The sequence below is a fragment of the Moesziomyces antarcticus genome, assembly GCF_000747765.1.
Source record: "Moesziomyces antarcticus DNA, scaffold: scaffold_v10017, strain JCM 10317, whole genome shotgun sequence".
NCBI classification, from domain to species: domain Eukaryota; kingdom Fungi; phylum Basidiomycota; class Ustilaginomycetes; order Ustilaginales; family Ustilaginaceae; genus Moesziomyces; species Moesziomyces antarcticus.
The window spans coordinates 207,795-221,471 of record NW_014638993.1 but is presented as its reverse complement, the minus strand read 5'-3'; the positions used below and the strand labels follow the sequence as shown (position 1 = coordinate 221,471).

Below are 13,677 nucleotides of genomic sequence, written 5' to 3'. Positions count from 1 at the left end.
CGGTGCGGACTGACCAGACGCCCCATGTCTCGTTCTTCTTCGCCCGCTTCCAAAGCAGCCTAGGGATGCCGCTCTCGATATCAACACACGCGCCTCACCAGTCCCAACCGCGTGCCATAGCGTCACGTGATTTTAGCTTACTGCCAATTTCCCGACTTTTACGACCAACCCTGAATCGATCTCACACTCTTCTTTTTTTTACCAGCTATTCCAGACATCAAACGCACAACGGGAAGCACTGCATTCAGTCAAGCATGACAAGAAGCTGCAGCGCAAGACAGTCCTCAGCCCGCCTTGGAAGCCGAGAATGCGTTCCAGATCTGCTCGGCGTATCCAAGCACCGCTTCCTCCTCGTAGCGTCGACCCACAATCTGGATGCCCACGGGCGCGTTGACCAGCTTCTCCGCATCCCAGAGTCCGTACCACTTCTCGTCGTCTGGGTTGAGGAAGTCGGTTCGCTCGGCGCTCCCATCGACCTTGGGGTCTACTTTGGTCACCGGCATCACCACCACGGGATAGTCGACCACATTGAAGATGCCCGTGTAGCCGATGTAGATCTCGTTGCCCGGCGGTACCGCCGTGTATGCGAAGCCGGGCACGATGAGCACATCGATGGGGCGACCGTCCTTGGTCTGCTGGGCTGTGGCGTTCCAGTGGTCGAGATACGCCTTTTGAAAGGCGAGCTTGCGCTTGTTGGCTTGCCACACCTCGTAGCCCGTGGCTTCGCGCTTGCCGATGCCCGAAAAGCACGGTCCGAGTGGTTCGTTGAGTGGCGCAATGGCAGCTTCGATGTCCTTGCCTCCGTCGGCACAGAAGGCGTCGCCCAGGATCTCGAGCATCTCGATCGTGCGGAACGCTTCAAAGTCGACCACGTCGTGGCTGCCAAGCGTCGAGAGCACCTGCTTGATCGCGCGCTCGTACGGCGGCGAAGGCTTCACCACCCCGTCGTGCCACATGACCCCGATGTTGAGCTTCTTCTGCGTGCGTGCGTGTTCGAACCGCTCCGTGTTCCATGGCATCGATGGCGTCTGTGGGTCCTGCAACCAAGGCTGCTGTGCCAGCACCGCCTTGGAGAACTCGGTGAGGCCGGACAGCGAACGGCTCAGCGGGCCAAGCACCGACGGAATCGTGATTTGCCCCACCAGCGAGTTGATCGCTCCCTCGTATGGGTATCGATGAGACGATGGGCGCAGGCCGAAAACTCCGCACAGGGTCGCGGGGATGCGTACCGAGCCACCTACGTCCGTGCCCACACCCAAGGGCGAGCCCTTCATGGCGACCAGCGCGCCCTCGCCGCCGGACGATCCTCCCGGATGCAGCGTACGGTTGTGCGGGTTGACCGTGGTGCCCCACAACATGTTGGACGTCTCGGAATACATGATCGTCTGGGGCAGGTTGGTCTTGACGAACGGCACCGCGCCCGCGCGCTTCAGCACATCCACCAGCACCGAGTCGGACTTTGACGGCTTGTTCGCATAGCTGATGTACCCAATCGTGGCGTCGGATCCAGCGATCTGGAACTGGTCCTTGACGCTCATAGGTAGGCCGTGCAGCGGTCCACGCACCTTGCCTGTCGATTTGAGCTCGGCATCCAGCTCGGCCGCCCACTCGCGCGCATCTTCAAAGTGAATCTCCGTGAGCGGGTTCGCCAGCTGGTGCGCAACACACGTGCGCTTGATGAATGCCTCCAGCACCTCCACCGCCGTGTAGTGCCCACTCGCGAGTCGCGCCAGCAGCACGGATACGTCGTCGGTCTCGGTGATCTCCACCTCGCGCTCCGATAGCACGCCACACGTGCGCGCAAAGTCGATCACCGAGTCGGTGCCAGCCGGTGGCAGCTTGTCCGCCGCCACCTTGTACGCGGCTGGCAGCAGTGCTTCCCGCTGCGCACGCTTCGCCTCGGCCACTTGCTGCCAGGTCGTCATGATTTCAAGACTGTTCGTCGCGATAGAAGATAACTTGGCCTTTGCCCTTTGAATGGGTCGATCCTGTTTTGCGTATGAGAGCTTCGTGGTGTCCGGAAGGCAACCCGAACGTGTAATCGCTTCGTCGACTCTGATGACAAGATGAAACGGCTTCCAACGGAACGCACGGATCGCCAATTCTCTCGCCTCCACCGCCTTTGGCTGCGCTCAACCCAAAATTGCGGGGTAGCCAACGGTGGAATTCTCGCCCTCTGGCTTAGCGACCGGCTATACACCCGACACGCAGCGATGCAACCTGGCGAGCCTGAGCCTACCTTCACATCCAGCCGACACAGCGCACAGTATCGTTGGATTCGGAGAAACAGGCTTTTGGTTACGGGTCACGGTGGTGACGAGACTCGATTCTGTGATTCTGGCTTTTTGGAGTACACGGCAACTGAGAAGATCGTGTGGTCAGGAGCAGAGAACAGGGGATTGGCTGCTGCGAGCTGCGTCGAGTCAGGCCTCAAGCTGACCTCGTTGACGGGCGCCGATGCTGACAGCACTTTATGCCACGGCGGTTACACTGGCTGCGTTCGCGGTGAGGCTGGCCGACGCCGCACTGCTGCTCGACGGTACACCTGTAAAGGTGGTCAGGTGGCCAGAGACTGTAGCGGTGATGGCGGTGATGGTCCCGGTCGCCGTGGCCTGGACCTGGCTCATCTGGCTCTGCAGCGAGCTGGTGATGGACCTTTGCACGCTATTGGAGCTGGCCAGGAGCTGGATGCTGTTAGCCAACGAGCGCGGATCACCCCACGGCATCACAGTATCGGTCTCTGCTGGCTCGATCCACTTGGATGCAGCAGCGCCCGTAGACCATGCAGCTTCGAGCACCTGGCCCAGAGTGTCGTTCTGCGTCTCCTCCCAGCCGGTGGGGCGCTGCACGACAGCCTCACTGAAGTTGCCTCCTGCCGGAATCGTCTCGAGTCCTTCCAGCAGCACCGCTGCCATTCCCTGAATCACGTGGTCGTCAATGTGGCAGTGAAGAATGTTGGCCGCTGCATGATCTGCGATGTACCGGATGGCCACCCAAGCATTCGCATCCATGTCGAATCCATCGCGCAACGGCGGATTGTCTAGGTTGAAGATGACGCCGGCCGCCTGCGCCTCGGCCACCGTATTGTTGGGGAAAGGACCCGCGCCAGCTCCGATCACCCAGAAGCGGCGCGAGTGCATGTGGAAGGGATGCGGGCTGTTCGGACCACCCACGATCGAGTAGATGTTGTTTTCGATGATAATGTCGACCACGGCGCCGAAGGGGATGGTGGCGTAAGGATTCATCTGGTTCGACGTCACGTTGCCGTCGGTCGCGTTGAAGAGCATCGGCCGCTCGTCTGCAAGGTGGACCGTGTCGAGTGGCGTCGAGGCGACCTGCCACACGTTGAGGCTATTCTGCGAGGCAACGGCGTGCAGCGTCATGTTGGCCGTCCTCGGCACTGTGCTGAGAGGATCGAACGGGAAGCTCGAGTTGGGCTGCCATTTGACGACGCTCGCATCCGACACAAAGCCGCTCATCGGCACATGAGCTGTGGACAGCTCGCGCATCGCGTACTGGAAGTCCTCCTCTAGACCTGGGTTCCACGTGTCTTCAGCATCGTCTTCATACGAAAGGAAGGCGTGGCCCTCGATAGGCTGCAGAGCTCGAGCACCCGTGAGGCGGATCGGGAAGATGTTGCCTGTGAGATTGGCGTTGAGCTCGACCATGACACTGAGACGGCTGCCAATGGTGACTTGGGCCCAGTCGACTTGCATCGGCTCAACGTAGTGGCCGTCAACGGCGACGATCCACATCCTGTGCGAGTCGATGCTGATACCATAGAGCCAGTTGGTCGCCTGGTCGATCACCTGCAGATTGAGCCATCGCCTTCCCGCCTTGATCGCCTTGGCCGCACTAAAGACGGTCAAAGGCGCGGTCGTATTCTGGCACGCGCCTCCGTACATGGTGTCGAGCGTGTCCTTGACCGTGTAGCCATCCTTCGGCGGCACGAGCGAGATGCAGCCTTTCGAAGTGGGGCCGGTCGGATTGATGCTGCTAAAGTTCTGCAGCAGGCTCAACTCCACCGGCGACATGACGGTGGTCCAGTTGCCCACGCAGTACTGACGGCCGCGGCCGTTGATGTGCAGCGAGTCGAAACAGGCGGGAGGAACGCCGCTCTCGTGGACGACCAAGAGCATGTCGGTGTGATTGATGTGCCAGTGGTCGGAGAGCGACATGATCTGGAAGTCCTGCTCGGCGGCTTCCATCTGATCGATGTCGTCGGCGTTGGTGCTGATGAGGCTCCACGGCTTGTTGCGGCCCGCCTTGGGCCTCACGTAGAAGGTGCCGCGCAGACCGTCGGCATAGTAGCCGCGTTCGTGACTGTGGTACCAGTAGCCCCCATGCTGGTTCGTGAGCTTGAACCGGTACGTGAAGGACTGGCCCGGGTAGATGTTCCACTGCGACAGTCCGGGGACACCATCCATCTCGGGAGTGCCAATCTGGTGGAGACCGTGCCAGTGGATCGCGAACGGCACGGGGCCCTCGTTGTTGACGGTGATCTCGATGTCGTCGTTCTCGTCCCAGATGAAGGGATCGGCGGGATATTTGCCGTTCATGAGGAAGCCGAGTCGCTCGAAGCCGTCCGGGCTGATGTTGCCTTGAGTGACAGTCATATTGAACGACTTGTCCGGGGCAGGCAGGGCGTCCCCATCGCGGCGGTAGTGGTGAGTGGGATAAACAAAGCCCGCGGGCACGGAGGCAGACGAGATCTGCTCGTGCCGTTTGATCAACACTTGGCGGTGATCGACCTCCGCATCGGCGTACGGCAAACCAAAAGTCGCTCCTACGACAGCACCTCGGTGGACCGGAGCAGACACTGGAATGGCAAGCGCCACATGTCCAAGAACGAGCGCGATGATGATGGAGAGCGAAAAGATCGAGCTGATGCGAGCAATCAGTCCCTGAAGCAGGTGCATGGGGACCAGAGGTGTCGGGCGGACGCTTCGCATCGTGCTCGTCCTAGTCTCGAGCCAGGTGGCAAAATGATTGAGCTTCGTAGCCTCTCTTGGAGTGGATCGTCTGGAACGCTAAGCAGCTCACAGGATAGGGCCGCGTTGCTGACCCAGATGCAGAGCGATTTAGTCGTTGACAAGAGACTCCGAGTCTGAAAATGGAGGGAGTCATTGGTGGACGGTCGATGCTCTTATATGCTGTGACTGAGCCAGATCCTTCGTACTTGTGTCGAGGGCTGACGAGAGACTCCACGCAGTGAGTTGCGTGACCGTTGCAAAAAGATTGTGACGCCTGGACGCCGCGGCGACCGGACATTGGAAGAGGCAGCGTCGGTCGATCCGAAAGCGGTCTGAAGACTCAGCCTTGTGCCCGACGACCTCTGGGATCAGTGCGAGGAGTCCAGCACGAGAATGCCAGCGAGAGCATCAGGATCGGAGGTTGGCTGGCCGGTGCGGCGCGGCGCCGCGAGTGCGCGAGCAAGAGCAACCGAGGATCCGAGGTTTGACGCGGCAGTTTGAAGCGATTCGTTGCGTGTCGCCTGGTTGTCGGGCTTTCCGAAAGGCTTTCCGAGGGTTGACTACGCCCCACGGCAGGACAAGCTTAACCATGCGATAAGATCACACTTTCGGCTGCGCCATGTCACGAGGTAGCTCCGTCCTTTGGGCCTTCGCCGTGACAGCGCCGGACCCATTGTTGTGGCACGCTGTGTCAGGCGAGATGGGGCGGGGCGGGACGACCGCCCGGATAGGTCTATAGATTCGTATTATTCTTTCTCGCAAATGGTAGATGACAGAGACGAAGCACAGTGTCCTGAAAGACAGGACCTAGATGAGTGAAGAGATGCGAGCAAAAATAGACATGCTGAACGGCTCTGGCCGAGGTACGGACTCGGCCGAGCAGGTGCGTGAGGTGTTGGCAGCCGCGCCTTGCGTTCTCGCCGTCTCTCTTTCGGAGAAAGATGGGAGCGTATCGCCGCTACCTCCGAGCAGACGGGTCCGGGCCGAGGGCTACGGTATTTACAGAGGTTGGCCCCCACGACAGCAAGGAACCAGCTCCTCGGAGCCCAGATCATCCGATCCAATCCATCCGGCGATACGTTGCAGCCAGCCGGACTTTTAGTTGGCGTTGGCAGGGATGCGGCCGTAGGTCCTGCGGTACATGTGGTCGACGTTCTCGAGGTAGTAAGCGCCGGGCCACAGGTTCTCGAGCTGGCCGACGGGCTTGTGGTTGACGGCGTTGTGCGTAGCCTCGCGCGTCTTGAGCGCCTCGACGTACGTCTGGCAGGGCACCACCTTCATGCTGGCGAGGCGGTTCTTGAGGTCGGCAGCCTTGACGAGCTGCTCGGTCGAGCCGTTGACGCGGATGGCGAACATCGAGGCGGCGGCACCCGAGCCGAACGAGTAGAGCAGGATGCGCTTGCCCTGGATCTCCTGCGAAGGGATGTTGGAGAGCAGAGACACGAGGCCGCCGTACAGCGAGGCGGTGTACATGTTACCACATCGGCGCACAGTGTCCATGCCGGGCTCGAGCTTGGACTGCTGGAGCTCCTTGCCGTAGGCGGCGAAGGCCTTCTCGACGTCCTTGTTGGTGATGGTCGACTTGCGGTCGAGCTCGGCAAACTCGGCGGGGATCGAGGCGAACTTGTCGTTCTTGGGATCCGAGACAAAGTCGTTGTAGAGGAGACGGCCGAAACCCTTCTGGACGAGCTTCGAGTAGGGGCTGTGGAAGAGCGTGTAGTCAAAGTCGTCGACCTTGATCGAGGCAAGGTCGGAGGCGTCCGAGTGGCCGTTGACGCCGTTGGCGGCGCCGTTGCGCAGCTTGGCGGCGCGCTTGCGGTAGGCATCGTAGGCCTTGTCGAGGCAGCCGAGGTAGGCCTGGATGGTCTCGGGGCCGTCGACCTCTGGGTACTCGGACGAGAGGTTGGGCTTGTAGAAGTCCCAGAAGTTGCTCATGTGCGTGCCGTGCGCGGGCTCGAAGACGAGCGGAGCGTCGGGGCCGATGAGCATGGCAACCGCACCGGCACCACCGACGGGACGAGCCGAGCCCTCGGCGTAGATGGCAATGTCGCCGGCAACAACGATGGCGTCGCGGCCGTCCCACGAGCTGCTCTCCACCCAGTTGATGGCGTTGAAGAGGGCGGCGGTACCACCGTAGCAGGCGTTCTTGCTGTCGATGCCCTCGATGTCGTTGTTGCCAGCGGGGCCGAAGAGGTCCATGAGGACGGTCTTGACCGACTTGGACTTGTCAATGATGGTCTCGGTGCCGACGTCGAGGCGACCGATGCTGCGGGGGTCGATGTTGTTCTTCTCGAGCAGACCCGAGACGACGGAAAGAGCGAACGAGTTGATGTCCTCTCGGTCGTCGGTGCAGGCCATGTACTTCTGGCCGAAGCCGATGGTGTACTTGCCCTTGGCTACACCGTCAAAGTCCTCGAGCTCATCTTCAGAGATGCACTGGAAGTCGGAACGGCAATCGGAGGCAGCAGCAAACAACAAAGCAGGCGAGAAAAGGTCAGCATGACGCTATTGCGAGCCTTGCACAGCGGCGCGGCGGCAAGGACGAATGGGAGCAGCGCGTACGTACCCTCCTGGGGAAGTAGATCTCGATGGCCTTGATTCCGACGTTCTGGGGACGAGCCGACATGTTGAGATGTGGACGAGTGGTATTGAGTAAAGGAGTGTGGGCGAGCCTAAGCGGTGTAAGAGGTCCTAAGGGAGGATGCGCTGGTGATGGTGGAAAGGGTTGGAGCAACGATTCTGGAAGCCAAGGCACCACCCACGCTCGCTTGACTTGGCCGTGGCTCAATCGATGCGACGACGTGGGACACGCAGGCGATACAGGAGCTGGCCAATCGATGCAGGCGCCCGGCTGCTGCTGCTGCACAGGCCGCGACGAGCAACACTTGGCCGACTTGCAGCGCGAGCAGTTGCGCACAACCGCAACCGACCCTCCAAAGCACTTCTTCTTGCACGCTGCATATCCGCCCACACTCACACGCGCCTGGCCATTGCGCACCGCACCTCGGGTGAGCCAGGCGAATCAGCGGCCAAACGTTTTGAAGTTGCACTTGTGGCCAACCCACGCGTGTCTCCAGAGCCGTTCGCTGGACCCACCCGGCTTCGAAGATTTCCATCAATCAGGCCATCAGGAAGTTATGGGCGGCCAAAAAAGAAATAAGAATGGAAAAGACTGGCCAAGTGGCTGAGAGCCGCGAGGAAGAAAGTGCAAACAGAGCTCGCGTCTGCAGCAGCGGCCAGCAGAGTGTCACTTTTTTGGTGACCTTGAGCGTGGACTGCGCGTGTGAGCCTGGTGCGTCGCGCTTGCGGTTGTGCTTGGGCTTGGGCTTGACCCGTCGGTGGCGAAGCGCCCCAAATGCGTTGAAAATCGTGCCATTTCTCGCAAGCGAGTCCTGGCAGGTCTCAGCTGCGAACCGCCGATACCCCGGCTGCCGATTGAAACCCAACAAGCTGCCATCTCGCCAGCCATCCAGGCCAAAGCTGTGCCTCCGAATCCCCGTCGAAGCGTACGGCGCATCTCACTTTCGCCCATCTGGAATCGATTCGAGCTTCGGTGCGCTTATGTGCGACAGCTGGTTCGGATCCACAGCCTCAGTGTTCGTCGTTCAAGTCCTCTTTCTGCTCCGGCGAGATCGTTCGGAAGCGTAACCAGAGGCAGTGGCACCACATGGTCTCACGTCTCCGCGTGTCCAGCGTCGAGTCTCCTCCGTGTGGGCTCGGGTTGCTGCGAGCTGCTCCGACGAAGAAAGTGGGCCGATTTTTTGGCCAGCGCGGCCGCGTCCGGTGTCACCCGCAGCCATGAACCTCGGAACATCGGCTAACGAACTAAGATCGGGATCTCAGACAATTCCCGATGGCAGATTCCTTCCAACTCAGTCACTCAGCAGACAGGCCCATCGTGGGCATTGGCACGCTGATCTCGGCGTAGACAGCATCTCCGTGACATTGGAATAGTGTGATCGAGATAAAAGAAAGTCGAGACAGAGCATGCTCAATTGGCCTCGGCGCCGAATGCAGGACCACTGGCCTGAGCGGCAGTGTCGTCGGCATTCAAACCGCCGTCCTCGTCACCGGGCCAGTCGTCCTCCTTGAGGAAGGCGCAGATCACTGTGCGTCCGCCGAACTGCCTTCCAGCGATGGCCTTGAGCGCCTGCGCACACTCGTCCGTCTCGGCGTACCGCACATAGACGCGGCCCACGCCCTCGCGCTCGCTCGGCTTGTCGGCATCGACAGTCTCGTCGTTCTGGCTGCGCTTCCATTGATGCGCGGCGGCACCTTTGCTCTCCTTGGCCGGCCTGGGCACACGCACATCGTTGACCGTGCCGTACTTGGTGCACTCGTCGCGGATGTCCTCGACAATGTCAGCGAACTCTTCGTCATCCTGCAGCTCTTCGGGCGTCACCATGTTGAGCATGACCATGCACGACGTCGGCTCGCCCGCGTCCCCTCCTGCACCGGCCAATTGCTGTACCGAGCTGGGCACACCAAGGGCTCCCACGTTGGCGCCAGATGCGGCGATCGCCTGTGCCTTCTTCTCGCTTCCAACGCTCGCGCGCTGGACCACGAGGTTGCGGTCGCCCAGCTCCATGCCGTTGAGTCCCTGGCAGGCGAGATCCGTGAGTGCAGTGTCGACGTATTCGCAGAATGCGAATCCTTTGGAAGCGTTCGTCGCCGGATCCTTGACAAGGTTGAACGAGCGCAGCTCGCCAAAAGCCTGAAGCAACTCGATGACTTGATCGTCGGTGAGATAGGTGGGCAAGCCACCGACGAAGATCTTGAACGGTGAGTCGGGCACGTTGGTGCTGATCACGCCAGGCACATGGATGCTCGACGGCGGGCGCACGTCGGGGCCGGTGTAGTCCTTGGGCCTGCGGATCTTAAGCGATTGGCCCTGGAAGACGATGCCGTCGAAAGACATGGCGTTGGTCGCCTCGTCCGGATGGCGGAACTCGACGAAAGCGTAGCCCTTGTCCACGTTGACCTGCGCCGACACGGCCGGCTCGCCAGGCTCGGTGCCGAGCTTGAGCTTGAGCATCTGCTCGTTGAAGAAGGCCACCATGCTGGGTTCGTTGGCTTGGTGCGTGATGTTGCCTACGTAGAGTCGTCGCGCCTGTCGGCCGCTGTCACTGGCTGCGGGTGCTTGATTGTGGGAAGCCGGGTGACCCTGCTGATACTGTCCCGCAAAGGGAGGCTGTCCTTGTGCATATTGCTGCCCATCTTGTGGGTACATGCCGGGATGTTGCTGTTGATTTTGGTGTGGCAGGTAGGGCTGCCTCGGATGCATGGGCCCGCCACGATGCGGGTGGATGGGTTGACCGCCCATGTGGGCGGGCGGCAAGGGCAGACCTACACCGGGAGGCACGCCGGGACCGTTGACGCCGAGATTGACGGGCGGCATTCCGACGAGCCTGGTCTGGCCTGGAATGCCGAACAAGCCGGTGGCCTTGGCGGCCAGAGCGCTGGTGCCTTCAAAGCCAGGTGCAGGAATGTCCCACTTGGACTTGGGCCTCGGTCGTTGGCTGATTCGGATCGTACCTTCTGGCGTCGGACTGCGGCGCATCGACGGACTACCATCGCGAGCATCGGCACTTCGCCAGTCACCACCGCGGCCGCGGCCGCCTCTGTCGCGGTAGTAGTCGTCATCGTCGTATCGCGAGCGTTCTCTGCGTGCGGGATAGCGATCATCGCGATCGCGGTCCCGTCTGTAAGAGTAGCTGTCTCGGCCATAGCGGCTATCCCTGCTATCACGAGAGCCCCTGCTGCCTCCGTAGTAGTCGTCTTCTCGCCTTCTGCGGCGACGGTCGTCGTCTTCGTGACGGTCGGATCGCTCGCGATCACGGTCGTCGCGGTGCGATTTGTGAGGATACCGATCGCGCTCGTCGCGGTCGTCGGCGTCGCGTCGTTTCCGAGAGCTCGAGGAGGCGCTGCGGTCTTCTTCATAGGCGTCTCTGCCGGATCTACGGTCTCTCCTGTCCCTATCGCGGTCGTGATCCCGATCGCGGTGCGTTGCAGACGAGCCGTGGCGGTCCTCGTTCTTTCCGCGAACTTCCCTGTCAATGCCCGCCAGGAAGGCGTCGGCAGAGTCAGCCATGATGGTTCAGCTCCGTGTCAGAATGGGAGCTGTGATGTGACCGTGGCGAGGAGACGAGAGGAGTTGGTAGACGTGCGTCGAGCAAAAACTGCTGCGGATGCGTGGACGCGGAAGCGGATGCAGCCCGAACCGCACACAAAATTCCACTTTCCACTTTGGCTGCCAGTTTCTTCGCATCTCCCGAAATCCGCAAAACTTGGAGTTGCCAGGGTCCGCGCGCTCAAGCGCTGCAGAGAAGCTTGCGGCTGGGAATTCCACATCGCTTTGGTCGGAAGAGCCGCCCCCCTTCCTCCTACCCTTCAGCACCGCCAACAACGTCCGATCATCTGCTGCCCAGGACCCGCACCGGAGCGTATCGACGCAGTCAGCCATGTCGAGTCCTGCCGCAGTATGGACAGAGCACCGCACGCCCCAGGGTCGGCCCTTCTGGTTCCACACCATCGAGCGGCGCTCCGTCTGGGAGAAGCCGTCAGAGCTCAAGACGCCCCGCGAGCGTGCACTCGAAGCCACGCCATGGAAGGAGTATAAGTCTGGCGAACGATCCTACTACGTCCACAGCGTCACCAAGCAGTCCACCTGGACACTACCTCCCGAACTCAAGCAGATCCTCGACCAGTATCCGGCGGACGGTAGTGCCGCTAGTCCCGCACCCGCGGGGACCCCTTCTTATGGCAACAATGCACACTCGCCCGCCCTAGCACAGTCTCCAAACAATGCTGTGCCCAGTCCGGTCCCAGCAACAGGCCGTCTGTCGCCGCTCGCATCGACCCCGATGTCTTCAAGAACTCCAGGTGCGCTCTCTCCCAATCCAATGTCCCGAGCCTCGGGCTCCAACACACCTCTCGCTGGCTCGACGGCACCTCCTTCCAATGCGGCGGGATCAGCCCGAGGCCACACTACCGCTCAGACCATGTCGGGCGCGATAGAGCTCAACTTCAAGGGCGACAAAGAAGCGGCAGAAGCAGCATTCATACAGCTGCTTGAGCAGACGGGAGTCGATATTGACTGGACCTGGGAGACGACGATGCGCACCATCATCACCAATCCGCTCTACAAGGCGCTCAAGACTATCGCCGAGCGCAAGGCCGCCTTCCACAAGCACATCGATGCGCTCCGCACCAAGCGCGCCGAGGAGGCAGCCGCGCGTCTGGACCAGCTAAAGCCGCAGTTCAAAAAGCTCCTCACAAGCGACGCTCGCATCAAGAGCTACTCGAGCTTCGCCACGGCCAAAAAGTTCCTGGGCGACACGCCAGTGTGGAAGAAGACCACGTCGGAAACGGAGGCCAAGTCGGTGTTCGCGGCGGCGATGGGCGAGATACGCCAGGCAGAGCAAGAGGCCGAGGCCAAGCTGCGCGTGCGCAACAAGGAGATGCTGCTCGCGCTGCTCAAGACGTTCGAGGCCGACGTGTTTACGCGCTGGCGCGATGCACATCGCACCATCCTCGAGTCGCAGGAGTACACCGAGGATGAGCATCTGGGCGCGATGGACACGAGCGACATGCTGGCGGTGTTTGAGGAGCTCATGCAGTCCATTGAAAACGACGCCGAGGCGGCCAAGCGTGCCGAAGCCGACGCGAGGCGCCGCAAAGAGAGGCAGAACAGAGATGCCTTTCGCGCGCTGCTCAAGAAGCTTCAGGCCGAAGGACAGATTCGCGCACGCTCCACATGGGGGGAGGTGTTTCCGCTGCTCAAAGACGACCCAGACTTTGTGCGCGCCGTGGGTCAACCGGGCTCTACGCCGCTCGAGATGTTCTTTGATCTCGTCGATGACCTGGACCAGGAGCTGGAGCGCCAGACGGCCGATGCACTGCAGCACGCGTCCAAGGCGGGCCACCAGGTGACGCCGACCACGACCGAGGCCGAGTTTCTCGACTGGACGGCTGGCTGCGGTGTGCCCGACGCCACGCTGCGCCAGATCTACTCGGAGCTCGTCGCATATCTCGCCGAAGAGGAGCAGCGCAAGCAAGCCGAAGAACGGCGTCGTCTGGAACGTAAGCATCGCCACCGCATCGAGGACCTGCGCTATGCATTCAAGAAGATCGATCCTCCTCTCGACCTCGATGCATCGTTCCAAGACATCAGCGCGCGCATCAGCGACCTTGCAGAGTACAAAGACGCTCTGGCGGACGATGAGAGGATCCCAGAGTGGGCCTGGGACAAATTCGTCCGCCGACAGCGCGATAAGCTCGCCGAAGCCGACCGCGCCGACTCGGAGTCGCGAAAGCGCAAGGATCCTCCCGCTCCCAACGGCACTGCATCGGAAGCCGCTTCGACGCAACCCACCGCCACTGCTCAGCCCAAACGCGCCCGCAGAGACGATGAATCCGAGCCAGAAGAAGGCGAGGTCTGATATTTTCCCCCACATTCATCCCCCCCAAAGACGCTCTGTATTCATGGCCCACAATAGCATCGCCTTCAGAGCCAAGATCCAAAGTGTGCTGGTGATAAGATCACGAATTCACGACAGAGAGATCGAGAGGACGAGACAAGAGTAGTACATGGGGCGGAGAACGACGATGCATGAAGGACACTGACAGGCAAGCACAGAGGCGTCATGCAGGCCGCATGCGGGTAGGGAAAACTTCCAGATGTGTGTGAGAGAGAGGGATGAGG

The 13,677-nt window shown here is 61.0% G+C and overlaps 5 protein-coding genes across 5 annotated transcripts; 1 reads left to right on the top strand and 4 right to left on the bottom strand.

The window, feature by feature from the left end:
• Nucleotides 1-284: 284 nt before the first annotated feature.
• PAN0_017c5473 (general amidase) lies at nucleotides 285-1,925 on the bottom strand (the record flags this gene model as incomplete). Its single annotated transcript, XM_014799047.1, has 1 exon — nucleotides 285-1,925. The coding sequence occupies one exon, from the start codon at nucleotides 1,923-1,925 to the stop codon at nucleotides 285-287; it is 1,641 nt and encodes a 546-aa protein (XP_014654533.1).
• Nucleotides 1,926-2,471: 546 nt separating this feature from the next.
• Nucleotides 2,472-4,919, bottom strand: PAN0_017c5472 (uncharacterized protein; the record flags this gene model as incomplete). The annotated part of the gene is made up of 1 exon (XM_014799046.1): nucleotides 2,472-4,919. One exon carries the CDS (start codon nucleotides 4,917-4,919, stop codon nucleotides 2,472-2,474), a length of 2,448 nt encoding a protein of 815 aa, XP_014654532.1.
• A 1,152-nt stretch (nucleotides 4,920-6,071) lies between these two features.
• On the bottom strand, nucleotides 6,072-7,599 carry PAN0_017c5471 (hydroxymethylglutaryl-CoA synthase; the record flags this gene model as incomplete). Its single annotated transcript, XM_014799045.1, has 2 exons — nucleotides 6,072-7,409; nucleotides 7,540-7,599. 2 exons carry the CDS (start codon nucleotides 7,597-7,599, stop codon nucleotides 6,072-6,074), a joined length of 1,398 nt encoding a protein of 465 aa, XP_014654531.1.
• A 1,365-nt stretch (nucleotides 7,600-8,964) lies between these two features.
• Nucleotides 8,965-11,064, bottom strand: PAN0_017c5470 (splicing factor U2AF subunit; the record flags this gene model as incomplete). Its single annotated transcript, XM_014799044.1, has 1 exon — nucleotides 8,965-11,064. One exon carries the CDS (start codon nucleotides 11,062-11,064, stop codon nucleotides 8,965-8,967), a length of 2,100 nt encoding a protein of 699 aa, XP_014654530.1.
• Nucleotides 11,065-11,161: 97 nt separating this feature from the next.
• PAN0_017d5469 (formin binding protein) lies at nucleotides 11,162-13,414 on the top strand (the record flags this gene model as incomplete). The annotated part of the gene is made up of 1 exon (XM_014799043.1): nucleotides 11,162-13,414. One exon carries the CDS (start codon nucleotides 11,162-11,164, stop codon nucleotides 13,412-13,414), a length of 2,253 nt encoding a protein of 750 aa, XP_014654529.1.
• Between the last annotated feature and the right edge of the window lie 263 nt (nucleotides 13,415-13,677).